Source organism: Ornithodoros turicata, chromosome 10 (assembly GCF_037126465.1).
Source record: "Ornithodoros turicata isolate Travis chromosome 10, ASM3712646v1, whole genome shotgun sequence".
Lineage (NCBI taxonomy): Eukaryota > Metazoa > Arthropoda > Arachnida > Ixodida > Argasidae > Ornithodoros > Ornithodoros turicata.
In genome coordinates this window covers 26,996,090-27,016,352 of record NC_088210.1, presented here as the reverse complement: position 1 = coordinate 27,016,352, position 20,263 = coordinate 26,996,090, and the positions used below count along the sequence as shown (strand labels likewise).

Here is a 20,263-nt window from a genome sequence, read left to right as displayed (position 1 = left end):
GTCTGCTCCACTTTTTCTTGGTCGATGAAAACATACAAGTTCAGTTGTTTCTGCTCCAATTACATTGTTACAGAAATTGCCGCTTGAACATATTCTCGTTTTCTCTCTCTTTTCTTCTCATTCTCTTCTTCCTCCATTCTCGCTCTTCCAACACTGACGTCAATGTTAAACCCTACACTTCGACACAAACGGTCGGTGAAATCACTAGACTTATCATTTCACGATATTCATCATAATAACAGAAAGAGAGAGAGGGAAATATGTTCATACACCTGATATCTCACATCCAACGACAACAACAACTTTCCCCATGACAATACCAATAAACCACGGACATTCCTCGATAATTCATTCACAACACTTCACAAATATATTTCCCCGCGATTCCATCAATTCCTACATCTACGATGCTTTGACTCTTTCGAGCAGACCTGGAACGCATAATCTATCTTGCTCACTCAAAATCCCGACCCATCCGTCCGTAAACTTTGTAAAGATGTAGCTCCGCATCGTTCAGCGCACAGCCCGCGGCGGTATTACACGCGACAGCCACTTCAGAACATCTCAAATCACCGCCAGAGCATGAAAGAATCCTCCCCTCCCTAAACTTCATCTGCGAGAGTTGTTTGTGGATTCCCCAAATCCGCTTATCCAGATAGGGTAGCTGTGTTTCCATCACTCGCGGCCGAGGACTTAACCGGCTGGATGCTGGCGGTGATTTGATATTGCCCCGTGTGTGTGTGTGGCTTGTCGCTGGCTTTGTGGTTGCGGGCATTGTGTGTCAGGAAGGTGGGGAGTGATTTTGATCAGGTTGGGGCTTTTATTCCGTAGCGGTTTGTTACAGACTAAGCTGGTGATTACTGTGGTGGAGTGGTAATACAACCGCAGCCTTCTGCTGTGCGTTTAAAAGGTACATATTTCGTTGTGCTGCGAGGGGTGGATGATCAGCTGGTTTCGCGTTATTACAAACCCATGCTACCTTATGAATCTGATATGACAACAGTCCCTTTTAAAGGGAGACAGGGCCCACGCGTTTGAAACCCAGTGATGGCTGTCAACCGCACACAGGTGGAGAACAACACCAAATCGAGATGTTGCTCAAGTTCACTAAACCAGGTAATCGTATATTACTAAGAAAGGCGTTCACGGACCTGAATTTGAAGTTTTAAGTTATACTATCATTTTTTTTTATTCATCAGGTGAAAAAATGGGTATGCAAACGATTTATAGAGACAGTAAGAACCAGCAGTCATCCTATACAGTGTGTCTCGATTAGCGTTTGCAGCTCCGACCAGAAAACAAAGTCACAAGAGATGAGAGCCGTACATTAGCCAATACACGAGTTAATAATTCTGACGCGTTGTGTTTATTGATGTGTCGATATATCAAAGCTTACATTCTGATTACTCTTTTCAGAAACGGTCACCTTCATCAACCACTCGACCAGATCCACACGATCTTCTATGGAGCCGCACGCCCCAGGTGGGTAATACAAATTGCCCTGAAAGCCACTTCAGCACGCATTTAAATGGTTCGCCCACTCTTAGTTTCATTGACGTTATTTTTTCGTCTCTATGCGTGTTGTGTGTGCAACAAGACTACAGTTCGGGGTAGTGATGCCATGCGTACTTTTCACCACAGCCGGATCCACGGTCCCAGCGACCGCCGCCAGGCGCCCAATCAGGTCGTGTCCCTGGCGGATCACCTACCAATCCACCGAACGAAGTGCGCACTGTCATGTTATACAACATACCCATCGTGGCCCTTCTTATCGACGGTCAAGAACGCCTCAGCCTCGCTCAGATCTCCAACACCCTCCTGAAGGACTACTCCTACAACGAAATTCACAACCGGCGCGTCGCACTGGGCATCACCTGCGTCCAGTGCACGCCTGTCCAGCTGGAACTTCTACGGAGAGCCGGAGCAATGCCGGTATCTTCTCGTCGATGCGGGATGATCACCAAGCGGGAAGCCGAGCGGCTCTGCAAGTCTTTCCTGGCCGACACGCCACCTCCTAAGTTGCCGGAAAACTTCTCTTTCGACGTGGTGCACCATTGTGCCTGGGGATGTCGAGGAAGCTTCGTTCCTTCGCGCTACAACTCTTCACGGGCCAAGTGCATCAAGTGCGCCTACTGCGCGCTTTTCTTCTCGCCCAACAAGTTCATCTTCCACTCGCACCGCTTGCCGGATTCCAAGTACGTTCAGCCGGACGCGGCCAACTTCAACTCTTGGCGGAGACACATCAAGCTCAACGGGACTCCCCCGGAGGAGGTCAGCTACGCCTGGGAGGACGTCAAGGCGATGTTTAACGGGGGAAGCAGGAGGAGGGTGGCAGTATCATCGTCGTCGTCATCATCCTCATCGTCTTCGGGCAAGAGACCAAGGCCGCTGGAGACGGCAACTGATCAGGGGGGACCGCCAGCGAAGTCGGCACAGGGACAGCCTTATTTTCCAGTAATGCCGCTCACGACGAAAGCGTTCCCAGACGTACAGGTACTACACGTTGTTGGTACAGCTTCCGTGAATGGTCGTATTGAGGAATCATGCACGTTCTGCAGGTCCCCTTCATGCCGCCACCCCTCTTCTGCCTCTCTGGCAAAGCATTGTCGCCTTCCGGGCTTCGTCACAACGCCTTCACAGACTACGTCTGGGGCAAGCAGTCTCTGTCCCTTCCACCATACAGCGGAGTACTGTGGCCTCATCCGCCACAGCAGAGGTCATCCGGCCCTCCTGGACCATTGCACCTTGGGGCATCGGTAAGGCCTGCTAAGTCCAACGAGGGTACACTCTCAGGACAGAACTTCACCGCATAGCATATTGTGCGTCAACCACTCCCACGAATGATAGGGTTATCGCTTTTGCTTTGAAGAGGGAGAGGGGCGTACGCCTTTTTGTAGCAATTGTCATATATCCATATTCCTACCAAAGGGAGTACGGCCCCTTGGCTCTTCGAATCAGCAGCGGTAACCCTAACACTTGTGGCAATGGTTGGTGGACAACGTGCTATGCTGTGAAGTTCTGTTCTGAGTGTGCGGAGTCCGTGATTATGATGAAAAAATAAAAACAAACAAGTGCTTCTTTCACGGCGCAGGACTCTTTGCCTTACCCACCGCACTTGGGTGAACATGGTGACGTTTCGGCTGGCAACCTGTTGCCCCCGGTGTCTCAGCATAGTCCTCCCCCGCCACCGTTGACGTCCAGTACAAGCCCTTCAGCTTACGCGTCTGCCTTCAGGCCTGTCGTCGGGATCATGTCGAGAGTTCCGACGTCAAAATCTCCCACGTGAGTCACAGGTGCACATAATTAAACTTTAACAATGTTGAATCACCAATTTACAGCCGCGGTATATTATTGTTGAAGTGCGGATATGAAACGGAAAGTGAGACGAATTTCACCGCCGGACAAAACTGACGCGAATTGAGGTACGAGATGTTGTTTTATAAACTGAATCAGTCGCTTCGGACATTTTTAAGACGCCATTATATGCGTCGCCCAACTATATCGTGCTGAATTCGATTCAGATACGTCGATTGTAGTTCTTAACAGAGGCTGCAGAGAAGAAATTTGACTTTTTTTCTTTCTTTAACAAGGCCACGGCCAGTCTTGTCATCCATTCTGGTTCATATACGTGCAAACAAGGTCGTTGTTTGACCACGCCGGGTGTCTTGCTACTGATGACGAACGATTATATTTACATAAACACTAATTTCACGGAATCCCATTTGCCTCAGTTCTCCGCTGTTCGTCTGTAGCGTTCCACGTACAGCACATTTGCGAAGCATTATGCAAAAGTCACGTTGGGGCTTCGGCGCGTGTTCGTGCTCGACCTCCGTCTATTTTTTAAGATACACTGCATACACCGCGATGTGTGGTTTGTTGCAACATTTCTTGGCTTCAAAGGTTGCTCTCATCATGCAAAATGCGGGAACGTCCACGCCATTCACCTCTTTACTAAACAAAACGAATCATCTGAGCATTCCAAATCTTAAACTCAACCAGACACCACGAGCCATGCCTTTGAATGCTTACACATGTCTCGAAAGACGTTCGATGAACCCGGGGCTGCTTGCTATCAAAGCTACCGTGCAACAAAAAAATAACTATGCTCGCAATTCTGAGTCCGTGTGTACTTCATTTACTTAATTACTACGGCCGCCACTAATCTTGTTTAATTCTCCCTTTTGATGACCGTAAGAAATCACGCACATACCTCGCGTTCCGTGTTCCTGCACCAAGTTGGAACTTCTTGTCCTTCTTGACATTTTATCCACCTTGCCTCGTGTGTTCATTAACGGGAGACGGCTGTCCCTCCATGGGACGAGAGGACGAATTAGAAAAGAGGTCTTTCATTAGCGGGCGGCTTGACTTTGAAAGGGACGACAACCCAATGAGGGATTAGTGCGGATTAATGGGGTTGCAAATCCCTTCCGGTTGTTTGCGCCGTCGCTGAAACACTTAATCGCGGCGGAGCTCAAAGCAGGGGCTGGAGTGGTTCGCGGTAAAGGAATTAGTGCGCCCCTAATACGATACACAACGCTTATATCAGTAAGCAGGAATGCCGACACCGCGTGGGTTACATTCTGCGGGACGACTAACAGACCGTCATCAGAGGAAGGACGTACTTTCGTAGTTCTGTGGGGGCACGGGCAGGTGACGCGCTTTGGATCTGATTTTAGCTATATACAAATGTCACCAGGTTATTAGCACTTGCGACGCTGACGTCATACGAAGTAGAGTTGCAGGAAAAATATAGTCTAAAGGAGTTAATGGGAAGTATACTTTGTGACAGGCTGTCTGAATACTAGCTCCCTCCGTGTAGGGTGAAGACAACCGCGTCGTCTGCTACGATATCCGCCATTTTGTCTCCAAATCGCACGCCGCGCTGTACGCTTAATCTTTAGATACGCGCTACGTTGTTGACTACGTTGTTGGCTACGTTGGCTACGTTGTCGGCTCGCCGTTGTTGGCCACATACAGAAGTGGGCATCGTCACGACCATAGCCAAAAAAAAAAAAAAAAAAAAGAGGGGGAAAGAGACGGATGGAGGACGGAGGCTGAAGGGTGGACCGCGTAGAGGGTGCGTGAGTCCGTCGGGAAGTGCAAAGGGCTAGAGGAAATAGACAGAAGAAGTTGATGGAAGCGGAAACAGCATCCAATCGTGGTCACTGATGGTGTCAGCATCACGGGGTCCGCTTCCGCAAAGCGTGACTCCACCCTACACAGATGGAGCTAGAATTCAGGCACTTTACTGCGTGAGCGTTATAATTTTAAGAAAAAAAATCTCCCCGGGAACAGCACCGCATAGGATACTGCCCCGACCGGGCCACGCGTTCAAAGACACGGCCCATCCAGGGGGCGGAACGCATTATCAAGCGGCCCTTCTCCAAAATACGAAGGACCATCTTCCCTTTGCCTCCCTCCACCACGCACGCAGATTTTAAGAAAAAATCTTCCTGGGAACAGCACCGCAAAGGGTACCGCCCCGACTACCGTTTTATAGGCCGCACGTTCAAGGACACGGCCCACCTTGAGGGCGGACCACGTTGTCAAAGGGCCCTTCTCCAAAATACGAAGGACCGGCTCCCCTTTGCCTCCATCCACCGCGTACGCGGATGTTAACAAAAAATCTTCCCGGGAACAGTGCCGCTAATGACACTGCCCCGACGACCGTTTCATGAGCCTTGCAATCCAAGACGCGGATTTGAATAACTGTTCATTATGGCCATCTCTTATTCGTAGCATGCGCCCAAGTACGCCCGCTTGCGATACGACAACGGACTCCAGTCGCGGGGTGGGAGGAAGCTCGGACGGTGAAGCAGAAGCCAGACCGCTGTCGAGGGGATCCGATTCTTTCCACGGCGAAGTAGACGTGACAGACACGAGTAGTGAAGACGAAGCCTCCTGCAACAAACCCCAGAGCCCCAAAGAAGAAGGCGAAGAGCAAAGAGAAGAGGAGTCGAGTCCTCCGCCTCTGCCGGCGGCTCTGGAGCTCACGAGATCTTCTCCCAATGTCAGTCAACTGCCTCCTGACACGAGCGACCGCGGCATCAGACATAGGGATGTAAGTATACGACATCGTTTTGTTCGAAGGCTTTTACAGTATTAAAAAGAAAGTGGAGATAGTTTTAGACCCTTTGGAGGACTAGATGTATTGACCATTAGTCCTTTTCGGGAATAAACCCAAGCAGCACAACATCTCGAATGATATCGTTATCTGCCCTGATTTGTGGAAAACGGGAGGCGTACGCCTTTTCTGTGACAATTATGAACAGCATAAGTGTCACAAAAATGGCGTACGCCTCTCGTTTTCAACAAATCAGGGCGGATAACGATATCATTCGAGATGATGGTTGGCTATGAGCCTGCTATGCGGTGAAGTTCATTTTTAAGAGTGTAGTCTAGCGGCTTCAATTTCGTAGTCGCCTGCGTCTTTTGTGTATGTCAAAGCGGTTCCGAAAGTGGCGTGTGCAAAGCTCTCTCATTGGCTCTTCGAGGTGACGTAACATACACTCTAAAAACAGTGCTTCGCCGCATAGCACGGTCCTAGCCAACGATCATCCCTAATGACAACGCTCTCCCTTGATTTGATGGAAGTGGGGGGGTGTACGCCATTATTGTGGCAAATATGAACGGCATAATGCCACAAAAATGGCGTACGCCTCTCGTTTTTAGCAAATCAGGGGAAAGAACGGTGTCACTCGGGACGATGGTTGGCTAGCAGCGTGCTATGCGGTGAAGCTTTATTTTCCAAGTCAGGACGCGCTTCAGCTGATGTATCTTTGCTGTTATAAAGCCCACCGTGTATTAAGAATATTCCTTTTCGCCTTCAACTAAAACACTTGCTTGCATCTCATCTTGCTCATCCACCTTCCGCCACTCATCAACAATCAACACTGATGTCGCGAGGGACAGTCTTTGTTGGGTACTGCTGACGTGTGACGCACGTCGTACCTCACACCCTCAACTCGCGTGGCCCTTTCCCAAAGAAACGCTTACTCCTACATCCCGAAATAACCCATAGCTTTGACTAATGGTCCGCCCTGTACGACCACTGCGACAAAGCACTCACATGCAACAAAGAAGCGCACGACAAATCGTTCCGTGTATCGCCCGCTTAACGACATCGAAACCCGGTATAATACGGAGAGACGACCTGTGTAATTATGGCTGACAAATTTGCCCCGCAAGACCTTTTTCGATCCGGCCGAGATTCTCCCCCGTATCGTATAGTTCGCTTCATTTGCTGCGCTTTTAGTTTAACAGCACTCTAGGCGGGTCCCGACGTCCTTTGTACGACAAAGTTATTACACGCTTTCTTTGTTTCGGACAGCCGAGAGAAGGCTCAGCTAACCCTCCATTATGGTGGCGGTTATCCGCAGAGAACGGAAAGGAGGAGAGGTGCGCTTAGACTTACTACGACGGGACCGTTAACGTTACGCATGAATTGGCAGCGGGAAGATTTACGGGCAGCGATCCTGGCGTGTAAAGAAAGTATTACGCGGCAGTTCTCCAGGTAGAGAGCACTGTCGCATGCTTCCATGGACAAAGGGTAATGCTGGCTGTGCGCGTGGAGCCCTCACGCTAAAGAGTGGGTTTTAGATTCCGCAGGGCGGCGCTCCTGTCGTTCTTGCGTTCTAGTTACTCCGTGCGTTGCATGGCAGCTCTTTTAGCAGAGATAGTGCCCAGCACACTCTAATAAGAGATTTGAGTTCTTTTGGGGACTATATAGCTGCATTGCCGCAACGAATAGTCGCTTTCAGGACTATGTGAACGGTAGCTCATGCGATGTTTAGGAACTGTTTGCAGTGCGGCGGAGTAAATTTCAAGGTCGTGGGAATAAAGTGGGAAGTAATTGTCATTGCTCCCGAATTTACTTCTTTTTCCTTGGAGTGCGGTCTGTATAATATTGCTAAGGTACAGACTGAAGAGCTACCGAGGCGAGCTGTATAAGGGCTGGTTCACACATACGGCAACGGCGGGCGGCGAGTGTGGACGGCAGTGAAAATCGCGCCGTTTCCGCAACGGTGTGGCGCCGTGATGGCCTCCGCGGCACGGCAAAAGAGAATTGAGACACGTCCAACTTTTTGTGGAGAAGCGTACGCCTTCTTGTGACACTTATGTCGTCATATTAATTGTCACAAAAAGCAAAGGCGTAAGCCCTGCGCTTTCCACAAGTCAGGAGATAATGTGCAATTGCAACATGTGCAATTGTGTTACATAGCGAAGACCCGTCTTACGAATGAAGGACGTCGCAATAACCCGACAACAAAAGTACGGCTACGCAAAGCATGTTCTCCGCACTAACATCCCTATGTATACATCCGATATTATTATTATTATTATATAAATCCGATACAGTTATTCACCTAAAGAACACCAAACTGCGACAGTCGGCTTTATATGTAACGTCAGAAGCGTTCTATCATCTAACACAGGGTCGCAAAAGTGGAAAAAAGAAGTAGAAAGAGACAGCTTCCGGGAAATGAGACGGCGCGCAGTTAAAAAATTGCTTCTCGTTGCTCTCCTGCCATACTACCTCTTCTATTCCGTCTCGCAACAGTGGTCCCCGCTCAATCCCAACTCAATCTATTCCTCCGCTTCGATTCCGCGCAAAGTCGATTCCAGCTACACAAACTGAGCCCGCATTTCCAGACGTAAACGTTGCCCAGGCAAGCGAACACTTCAGCAACACTCGTCCAAACATGGCACTCCAACTCCTGTCACAATTGCCTTCGCGACACAATGAAGTCATTTCCTTCGTTTCAAAGGTCCGTTTACCCCGAACTCTTTGTTACCTCGCAGCGAGCACACACGAAACACTTTGTACTCGTCCGCGCGGCGTCTGCTTCCGAATACGCATCTTTGAGCACTGATTAAACGGGCTTGCTTAGACAAACAGAGACGGAGTTTCAGCGCGCTTTAATTTGATCTCTCATCAACCCGATCCTTTTCTAATCAACACCTCCATTGAGCAACTTCGTTGACACTAGCGCTCTTTCATCCCCTAGCGAATACGAATAGAAACCGTTTCGCATTTAAAAGCTGCAGTCGCGTTAAAAATTTTTGCCTCCTCACAAAGGTGAGAAAAAAAATCTATAGCTCGCATCTCGTACCTCATTATAAGAGCACAAAAGCCTGCTCTTGGTGAAAGTCTGCACTCCGAAGTATAGCAAGCCGCTGGAAAGCGAACGAGTTTGTTGGTGCTGTGCATATTAATTAAGTTAAATAATTGCTGGTGCTAATTATATGCTACACTCGAAAGGAGGGACCCCGGGCGTTCGTCTTCCATTATAGAAAGGAAATAATTCTTTTGGTTCGGCTCGTTTTGTTCAACGACTTTTATGTTAATTCCAGAATCAGCGTGAGGCGTGAAATTGATTAATTATTTCATCTTTGAAACTCGTAGTTTTCGCACTGTTTCCTTAGTGTGGTAATTGTAAACGTTGTGCAGGTATCTGGAGTCAAATAAACAGTAAGCTCTGGTGTGCCCAAAAAATTCGCTGTTAACGCAACAGTTAGGCATGAAATATGGCGCCGTTAGATAAAACAGTTCATGATTAACAATCGAGTTAATTCAGCTGTTTCATTTTAGGAGCTGAAATTATATTGATCATTGTTACCATTGCAGTATTCTCGAGTTGGGAGAGGGGGGGGGGGCTTTCATACATGGAGATTGGGATGGGGTGCCGGAACTCCTTCTTATCAGGCTTTGGTTTTTCTTTTTTTTTTTCTTACTGAATTTGCATGTGAAGTCTGTCTTTTGTACATATTCCCTATTATCAGCTGTGCACCTCTGACACAAATCACATTCCTTAACCTAACCAACCGATGGCTATATTTGTCCCTCACATAAAGAAAGACCAGGCATTGCTTAGTTTATTGAACGTCATGAGTCGAAGCTTTTTAACATATTTGGAGATGTCCTGCACCATGTGAATAGCATGTCGTCCTTTTACGTTTTCTTATTATTATTTTTTATTTTATCTTATTTTTTGTTTAACTGAAAGTTCTTAGTGCATCAATACTTCGAACTTCATTTTTCCGACCGTGCTGTTTGTTGCACTACCGTTTATTAACATACAGAATGCGAGTCCCTAAAAAAATACGATACGAAACACTTACCATATGATGAAACGTTATTCACCATCACCCTAACAGGAACAGAATATTCATAAAATTCGATCCTTGAAACATCAATCAACATGCTCCCCTATTACGAAGAGCCTACATATACGCTTTCGCAATTGCAGCTAGCTGAATCACAGCGACATACAGGAAATATAGGCACTATTGTAACGGACGCAGACAATAGAGACTCACAGTCACCCGTTTCATCCTTCCGTTCCCCCCTCGGCAGGTCTAACGCGAGCGACACTTTCTCGAGTCACGTGATCATATCCTTCCCCCCACCGACGACGGCGGCCGCTTTTAAATACAAACAGGAAAAACCTCCCTGCTGGTTCCATCGTCATCGACACCATGTTGAGGGGATAGGCAAACAACGGGCTAAAATTAATACCGATCACAGACCTAACTCCCGCGCACACTATGTACACACACACACAGCAGCGACTGTTTGAATTGCGTTTCTGACTTTATTTTCGTGGATGGCGTAGATTACTTGCAGACAGCGAAACCTGACACCCTTTTCGTCCTGTACCTCCATATACTCATCTTCATTCACATTTACAGGCTTGATAGGGGAAGATAGAAAGATATGTTCATCATGCGGTGGTGTAGATCGATTGCATATGATGACTGAGGGTGCATTTTCTGTTAGTCAATAGTGAACCTTAGCAAACCGTCACAGCTTGGGCAGATAGGTCTCATGTTCAGCGTCTTTATTTGTGCGGGTTCATCCACGGGTTCATCAATAAATGATGATCTTATTAACGTTGTCATAAAGCAGGCTAGTATTGTGCCGTTCTGTCATTTCAGTCGTGTAATTGAATTGCCCTTTTGAAATGACTTTTATACATTTCTCTTTTTCTACTCCTCTATTCTTTATGTGTTCTCTATCTCTATGTCCTAAAGAGTGGGGAGGAATATGATAACTGTCACACCAGTGTATATAAAGAACGCAATAAAAGTTTGCAGTCATTCGAAACAAAATACTGTAAAATCATTATTATTTACGAATATTTGGTGGTATTTTACAGTATTTTGCATACATTATATTATTACAGTATATACAGTATTTTGTATTTTGATTAACAGTATATTACAGTATTTTGTTTCAAATAACTGCAAACTTTTATAGCGTATAGCAAACTTTTTCGCGAACTGCAAAATTCGCGAATATTAAGGGCACGCGGAAATTTCTGTGCTACAGTTCGGCATTGCGATACATGTAGAAACATCAACAAGTTGTAATTCCGTGTCTTTCTTCTTCAGGAAGAAGCAGCTCCTAAGACGCCAAATGAACTAGGTATGTGTTATCGCAAATTGAAGGGAAATTACATTGTGCATATTAATTCATTTGTTACTCAGTCTTTAACAAGTTCATCGTGTGCTGATCAAAGTATCGATCTTTGTTCACAGACAGTGGTGTCACATCCGTCGTAGAGGCGCTCAAAAGCGAAAATAGGAAACGTGATAACGACAAGCCCAAATCATCGCAACCGACAGGTAATAATATTTTCCGATCACTTATCATTACAACCAATGCTGTTCAGGATACTACGGCGACTATTGGTGACGTCAAATAGGAGGTAATCTATAATTTGTCTATATTTTGCAGGAAACTCTTCAAATATCGATGACATGTTGGACCCACGAAGAATATTCACACTCAGCAAGGGTGAGAAATTTCAGCTATGAAACTATGATTGCGGCTGGAAATACGTACATGCGTTGTGTTGTATATATGTTGTACGATGTACCTCATTTTTCTGGCAGATGAACTCAGGGATGTACTTCTCAAGGAGGCTGAAGGAAGAAAAAAAGCCGAACGTGAATTTCATCTTATGAGAGGTACGTAAGCAATGGGTACCACTTTGAAACTTAAAGTGTGAAGTGTTGTTCAGTTCCAAGACAAGCGATATGTATGTGCAGCTTCGTTTCCGTTACGCACCCAACGCACTGCGAATACGTACGGTTGGCTCTGCCGCATCAACGGTGTGCTTGTTGGAAAGTGTGATTTACAGGCGTATTCCGCCTTTAAACTCTTTCTGTGGTATGTGATTGGTACATGATACCGAGAACAAAGCTGCAAATATCATAAAAACCCGTGTCCTACTCAATTACTCAGTTTTTATGCAGACGGCATAGAACAAAATAGAAAAAATAGAACAAAAGTAGGGAAAAAAATTGAAACGTAGGTCGCGCTGGTGCGACCAGCTGCTCCATGACGCTTGATGTGTGAAAACACTGAGGGATTTTAAGGATTACTTCAGCACGTATGTCCTAGAGGTAGTTCGCCAGGGCACACAGCGGAGGTCGTTGGTGCTTCTTTGGCCAGCTCCCCAATACCTTCTCAGCACTAAAAGGTCGGTTGTCAAGTTTAGCAAGGGCGTTCTTCAGCGTTTGCCAATCATAGTCGAAGCGTCGGAAGGTGACCAGTACGTGCTCCGTGTTCTCCACCGTTCCGCAAGTTGAACAGTAAGGCGATCCAACGACACCTATCTTATGAAGGAATGCAGACCGCATCGTTCGCCTCAACGTGTATTGAATGTTCGAATTACACAGCAAAGGGGTAATAACTATAAGGTAAGGGGTAAGGGCTATATAGAAAATGGCATCGAATCAGTGCTTGGTACTTTCGCCCCCTTCGTGACACCCGCTTCATACCTGTTACATCTTTTGATGCTTATGATGGTACTGATATGACGACTCTTTTGGTTTTGGCTCCGTGGCCTTTGCTCGACCGAGCGTATGGAATACTGCAGCCTTAGAAAAAAGGGTGGAGCAGTTACACCTTTTAGGAGGTAATAGTTGTCGCATATGTTGTGCCTAAAAGGCTGCAAAGTTCTACACTCTTAAAAATGAACTTCACCGCATAGCCTCCCGTTTTCAACAAATCCGGGCAGATAACGATATCACTCGAGATTATGGTTGGCTAGGAGGGCGCTATGCGGTGAAGTTCATTTTTAAGAGTGTACCTGCTACCTATGAATTATAGGGTTACCGCGTCTGATTCGATGAGCGAGGGGAAGGGGGGGGGGCGTACGCCTTTTGTAGCAATTTGGATATATGATAATTGCTTTTACCACCCTTTTACACCCTTTATCAGACGCTATGTTGACATAGGTAGTAACTATAGAAGTTACCACCTTTTCATACCCCTTCTTTTTTTTTTATCTATCTCTCTCTTTTGTTTTTTAGAGTGTGCGTAACCAGTACCCAATTCATTATGGTACGGATCGTTCTCCCATGCGGTGTTCAATACACCTCCTGACGAGTTTTATCAATGTCTCGAATCCCACCACGCCCATGTAAACTCGCACCACGACATCTCCCTCCGAAAACACAATAATTAAAGTGCGTCGCTGCCGCTTTATGTCGTGCAATCGTGTCATTCACTGTCCAGTGACCACGCCTTAAAGTCAAACATTCTCCCCTACTAGTCAATGGGCAGTGCACGAAATAAAGAAATGAAAACATGCGTGTGACATAGAAAGCTCACCGGTCTTACACTCTTCCATTGCGTCCCAATTACAAACCAGTGATTCTCAGATAAGATAAGATGCAAGAGAAGCGCTCCACTGAATGAGAAATGATATTTTCGCGGACTGCAACATGAGCTAGACACGATAACTCAATCGATTGACGACTACTGGTATGCAAAATATATGCAGGCGGAAACTTTTTGGTTTGGTTTGGCCAAACAAAAAATGTTTTTCGTTTTATTTTTCTAGCCTACTTTTCCCGCACTCTAAAAACAGAACACGAACGACTGCGGCGAATGGTACCGTTATCGGCTTTCTGTGACAGTTTGCATGTATCCAAAATGCATCAAAAAGATGTACGCCCCCCCATTTTCAAGAAATTAGGAAACACAAAGATATCATACATTCTTATAAATGGACTTCACCGCATAGTACGCTACTAGTCAACCATCATCTCGAATGATATCGTTATCTGCCCTGATTTGTTGAAAACGGGAGGCGTACGCTTTGTTTGTGACAATTATGAGCAGCACAAGTGTCACAAAAAAGGCGTACGCCTCCCGTTTTCAACAAATCAGGGCTGATAACGATATCATTCGAGATTATAGTTGGCTAGGAGCGAGCTACGCGGTGAAGTTCATTTTTAAGAGTGTAGAATTACGAGCATGTTATGTGATAAAGTTGGGTCTCTTGAGTCATAAGGATAACGTGTGTCAGGTATGATTGCAAACAACATTGTTGTCCAACAAAAGGAGTATGGAAACTAGCAGCTCCAACAGCGGGATGGGCTTCCTGCAAAATTCGCGATTATAAAAATAAAAAACGCGTATAACCAAAACATATCTGAGCGTAATTTAAAGGGTAGGTATTGTGTTTTGTACATTCTTCCAGAAACATTTGAAGAACAAGTTCAGAAAGAGATCGCCTACCGCGAAGAACTGGCCAAACAGCTACAGGTAGTACGAGGTAAAAATGAGCTCTTGATGGACTGCTCTGAGAGGAGATCACCAACGAATGATTGCGTTGTTTCGCAGATGCATTATGCCAAGAATTAGACCAAGAAAGAAAAGCCCGCTTCGCTGTGCAAGCCAAACTGAAAGGTGCGTACGCAAAGACCATCGGATAGGTTCTGTCCGTATCGAACTTCCAATTGATTTTGGTTATTTTATATATTTTCAGAAATGTCACTTCACTATCAACAGATGCAGCAGAGAAGCATCATGGCAGGTAGGTGCGGTTTGTCGAAAATAAGAGTTTATTTATTTATTTATCATTAGAAACCCAAAGGCCAGAAGGCATTACATGGGCATTACAGGAAATACAAAAGAAAATTATTACAATCACAACAATTACAACAACCATTGAATAATCAATGTGGCTGGGGGGCCACACAGTCTAGACTGCATCGAAATTGAAAATGCAAAATAAGAATTTATTTATTGCACAACCCCTTAAGTGGGTCTCAATAAGAATACCATGCACCGTCTATGAGTCGGCAACGGAGAAAATATATCATAAATCGGTGATTATAAGAAGGCTGAACACCCCAGAAATGATTTCAATCGATATGTTTAGATAAAGAATTGCAGCTATTATTTCGATCTGTACAACGGCTTCTTACAGCTTAAAGAAGTAACAGTTAGAGAGGATTTAATTGGTTCGTTCGAGCATTTAATAGCGACTTTTAGTACATCGAAGGTGCTATCGAAGGTGCTCACGATAACATTTCCGAAAACAAGATAAGACAATCGCACTGCTTCTTCGAAGCAGGTGACATCACATGTCAAAGCTTGGATTTGATAACTTGCTTCATCGTATTTCGTTTTCGTAGATTTCTTCCGATGCACTCTAACTCGCTCATTTATTTTTGTCATCCCCATAAATAGAGAAAGTAACATTTTTGTTGTGACTCGAAATACGTACTTCAAAGTGCCTTTACAATAAATCTTAAACGAAAATAAATGATAATACACAAATAATAAAATATTTATCCTTGGATAGGATAGGATTGGATTGGATTTTATTGGATTGGAAAAAGCTTCGCTCTTTGTTAATGTAAGTGTTCTCTTTTGCAACACAGACGCTCACGATGCATTACACCACTTTTCGTGCAAGATGCTAGGACCACGGCATTGCGCAGAGTGCGGGTACAAGCCCGAATGAAGCCTTATACGGGACCTACTTTTCTTCGTGCAGCCAACGTTTGAAAGACAAATACCCGCCCTACGAGAAATGACGCCGGCTTGGCCTACTGACATTGACACGAGCGCTGTGAGTTCGCCGCGGGAACATTGGAAGACGAAACCCTGCAGAGAAATCTGGACACAGAGTTTGTTTTGTTCTGTGCGCTGAAATGTACCAACAGGCATGCTAATTCGCATGAATTGCTATGATGCCATGAACTATACCGGCAAGCGCTGTCAATCTCAGCATTTCTTACATCAAATGCAAGGGTCGGTATCTAAAGTACCACTCCGGAGGAAAACAATGTTTTATTTATTATATATAAGGTACTATAGATCAATTATATACCGATATTATATAACGTGCTATAAATCGAATGCGCTCAAAAACTGTTTACGCAAAATTGAGACACCGTCAGTGAAAATTATACGCCCCCGCGAATTTTGGAAAGATCTCGCAAAACTTTCGGGTTAGTTTCGGATTCTCCAAGGGTAGGTAACGTGATGATATTCTCTAGCGTTTGTCCCATAGCAACAGCGCTCGCACCTTCCCGAAGAAGGCTGCCAGTAGTTGGGCTGAGGCGACGGAAAGTGACCATGGACGAGCAGTGTTGCCAGACGAGTGACAGACTACGCACTTTATGACGTCATACTTCACAAAACTAAAACTTAATTATATTGTATTTCCGTGTCACATAGAGTACATTTTGGGAGCATACAATTGGCACGTAGATTGAAATGGCGTAAGTTAAGTGGGATAATGATGAGATTTAGCACGCAGTGGCGTTTTAAACATTAGAGAGTTACCTTAAAGGGGCGGTCGCATCCGTTCCAGTCGATTTCGAAACTATTAGTTTTATTTTATTCCTTATCGACCACTGTCCACGGTATCGAAAGTCCCACGCGAAATAGTGGCGTGGTTTGAGTATTATACGAGGGAGTACGTGACAAGAGCAGACGCCGGATGTTGAGAGTATGTCGGAATTCCCTCTCTGGAAAAACGAGAAACCGTCACTCCCTAAGAACCAATGAGGGCGAGACCTTGAGAAAAAGAATGCCGCGGCGTGCGGGCGTCCCATAGATCGAGTTACGCAGCGTCTGGACAGCGCCTTTCCTCCTCTGAGAGTCGCGCTGTTTCACTTCTCCGCATGGGGAGTGACGTCACGCTGCCGGAGCTTCTGCAGCCGCGGAAGCAGCGCTGATGTTTAAAATTGGTATATTTAATGTCTATCCAAGCAGCACAACATCCTGGCCCAATATCGGCTGAACATTGACAATAACGGCCCAATATTGGTGTAATCTAGGACCAGTATTGGCGATATGTAGCCAATATTGGACCAATGTGTTTTGCTACTTGTGTACGCATTTTACAGACGAAAAAATTAGCCAGGTAGATTGTCGGCCGATGCCGAACATAGTGGTATCGGTATCATGGATGGAGTTCCGGATGTGACCGTCCCTTTAATGGGGGCACTAAAGTGCAACCATCATTTCGCGAAACGAAAGCTGCCGTGACCTTGACACCAACACAATTAAGGCAATTAAACAGATAGGACAAACACAACAAAAGCCTCACAACGCCCAGGTACATAACAAGTAGCACAACATCTTGACCCAATATTGGACCAATATTGGGCCAAGATGTTGTGCTGCTTGGTGCCAAGTAACTTCAATTGAATGATAGCAGTTGAAGAAAAGGCAAAAGGGTGATGGTTCGAAAACCGCTGCTGGTGCCCTTTCTTCAACTGCCATCATTCGATTGAAGTGTTCTAACTATACGCCGATTTCGAAACAATTTTGACAATGCTATCGCGGCAAGATTTCGTTGCATTTATGTTTGATGCCTATTAACGTTCGACATCGTGAGTGAGCTAACACGATGCAACGGAAGTTGGTAAGGTCGAACCAAAGCGTCATGCCAGCGAAATCGAGAACCTTCGAATGTCGAGCTGTGTAACGTTTTATATTTCAGTGGGACAGCATATATACGTCATTGCTCCATACGTCGACCTGCATTCGACGGATGTAATCTATTTCTGGGACCGATGGATTCCATCGGGGCCGATGTGTATCATTGTAAATTCTGTCTCGTATACATGTATCATCTGTAAATATGTGAGACATGCGAGTTAAAACAAGTGTGTAGGCTTGTCACGTGTGAATTGTGTATATAGCTGTAACAAAGTTTGAAAAAGTATTAATCGCTTCAACCTGTGCATCTTTGTGTGACTGAACTCTGTGTTTGTTTTGTTTATTTATTTCGTTACGCAGCGTGCGATGTATTTAACTGCGACAAGCGGAAGCAACGAACACAGAAAAAGTAATCCGAATGAGATGTGCAAAGCTGAGCATGACGATAATAACTGGGAGCTGTACTTCCTGCTACAGTCGGTACGGTTTCCGAGTGTCAAGTCTTAAGTTTCCCAAAATGTAGCTGAAACGGCGCATTCCCTGCATGTCAAATGAACTGTTACTATATCTCGTGCAAGCGCGGTTCAACATAATGCATAAGTCTGCATACTTGCTTCTGAGACGTCGTTGTTTAGCATAATGGTTTGTATGAAAGAAACGAGCACGCGGACGAATCCATGACTGTACGAAGTGTTCAAACTCGTTCGTTCCTTCATTCATGTCCTCGCCTTTTTTTTTTCTTTTTTTTTTTCTGTCGAATAAGTTGTTCGAGAGACTATCGACGATGGGCATCTCTGAGGGTGGACCGAGTTGCGACCCACTCAAACTCGTAGTAATTGTCGGAAAGGTTGAAGACATTCCGTAGCTGCAAATCTGGCCTATACTAATGCACTGCCCCTAGTACGAGCAAATCCTCATCGTTTCGATCTTACTACACAGACGTCACCATACACTGTTTGAAGAAAATGTGTATAAGCGGTATGCAAAAAAAGAAAAAAAGAAAAAAAAGGTATGGAGTGGGCCTAAAGCAACATATTTGTAATTTACCGTCACTGTCTATACCCCTCTCAAACAACATGCAAGGAATAGAAAACTCACCCGGCAGCTGTGGGTACAGGAGCCAAGTGCAGAAGGCGCACGAGGAAAAACAGCGTCATAATAAATTAGTTCACTGAAAACCGGATGTCTGGCTTCCATTCAAGGATTTTTCCAGACTCGTATCTGGTGAGCTTTGAGCAGCCTCACCATTGCGCATTGCTATAACCGCTGATTGCCCCCCGACGTCGCGATTGGGAACAGGTAACGCCTTCCAGAGTAAAGAAGGTCTAACTGCTTGCTACTGGTCGGTTGTGACGTATCACTGCTGGCCTCTCCAATCACAAGAGCACTTCTAAAGTACGGAAGGCAGGCAGTCACTCGTGACGTCCGAAAAATGGAAATTTCGTCAAATTGGGCAAACTCAGACGTTTGATTGGATGCATCCCGTGACTTTTGTCGTCAATACACTTTTCAGTGCATAAATCTAAAATCGCGTGCTTCTCGTTTATTATGCTACCAATATGTTAAACACATTCACACTTAATGTGAGGCAATACTTTATCGCTCTGATATAAGATGGCTTTGTTTTGTAAGAGACAGGAAAGGGTATTTCAGCAAATTTTTGACACCTGGTGATTTACCAATGTAATTGAAATAGCAAACCTTTGTGCAACTATTTCTCGTATAATAATTTGCATTTTTGATGTACACTATTATACAGCTGCGCCAAAGTCGATGGCCGAATAAAGCATTGTTTGTTACTGAAAGTGAGCCTGTACTCCTTGTTAGGATGCAAAAATATTCCAGAAGCCAGGAGAAGTCATGATAGAAAACAACGAAATTACACACCGGCTTGACGCAACAAATAACAAATTTAATGCAGACGTTTCGTCTCCCATGCGGGGGACATCATCAGTGAAAGCAAAATGAGAGGCGACCGCAACCAGCGGATTACTTAACCAGGTCGGCGAACACTTCGGGGAGGGGGCCGCGATTGGTATTACACACTGAAAGTTCTCCTCGCAGGTGCCATGACTCAAGCAGTTTCCTGGGGCCCCACCTTTGTTCCCTGGCTAAGGTCACAGCATTCGCGTAGTCAAAAGAGTGATCTGTGTTCCAACAATGCTCGGTGAGCTCTGTCTCGGTGAGCTCTGTGTCGGTGTGTAATTTCGTTGTTTTCTATCACTCCTTGTTAGGGCGTGAGCACCTTTGTTAACGCGGTCTGCCTTGGACTGTCTGTCTTGCAATACTGCCTAATGGTCGCACGCCTCTGAATTTTCTTAAATTTTGTGAACTTCCTAGCCACAAGGCTGCAGAATACGCCTTTCACCGATGCCTTCTGCACGACGCGCTGTGGCGTAGAGTTGTTGTGCTATATGGTGTTTCGCAAGAACCCCGGAATACCATCCATTCCATGGAGGTCGCACGCCAAGTGCGGTAGAAGTGTTGCATTTATACTTGGGGATGTCCAGTTCGGCAAGCATTGGCAAACATCGTCGGTACCTTTCGAACATGCTAGGGGCA

General features: G+C 45.5%; 1 protein-coding gene across 1 annotated transcript; it reads left to right on the top strand.

The window, feature by feature from the left end:
* The first annotated feature begins 1,678 nt into the window (after positions 1–1,678).
* Positions 1,679–16,130, top strand: LOC135369778 (SKI family transcriptional corepressor 1 homolog-B-like). Its single transcript, XM_064603297.1, has 11 exons — positions 1,679–2,493; positions 2,559–2,756; positions 3,092–3,282; positions 5,740–6,061; positions 11,395–11,428; positions 11,542–11,628; positions 11,741–11,800; positions 11,899–11,973; positions 14,499–14,573; positions 14,642–14,707; positions 15,688–16,130. Exons 1-11 carry the CDS (start codon positions 1,738–1,740, stop codon positions 15,768–15,770), a joined length of 1,947 nt encoding a protein of 648 aa, XP_064459367.1. The 5' UTR covers positions 1,679–1,737; the 3' UTR covers positions 15,771–16,130.
* Positions 16,131–20,263: the final 4,133 nt, after the last annotated feature.

Excerpts from the sequence above, each read along its gene's own strand:
- LOC135369778 (XM_064603297.1), top strand. The coding sequence starts at position 1,738 with ATGTTATACAACATACCCATCGTGGCCCTTCTTATCGACGGTCAAGAA. Across the intron at positions 11,429-11,541 it reads TAAGACGCCAAATGAACTAG|ACAGTGGTGTCACATCCGTC; the intron begins GTATGTGTTATC and ends CTTTGTTCACAG. Across the intron at positions 11,801-11,898 it reads AATATTCACACTCAGCAAGG|ATGAACTCAGGGATGTACTT; the intron begins GTGAGAAATTTC and ends TTTTTCTGGCAG.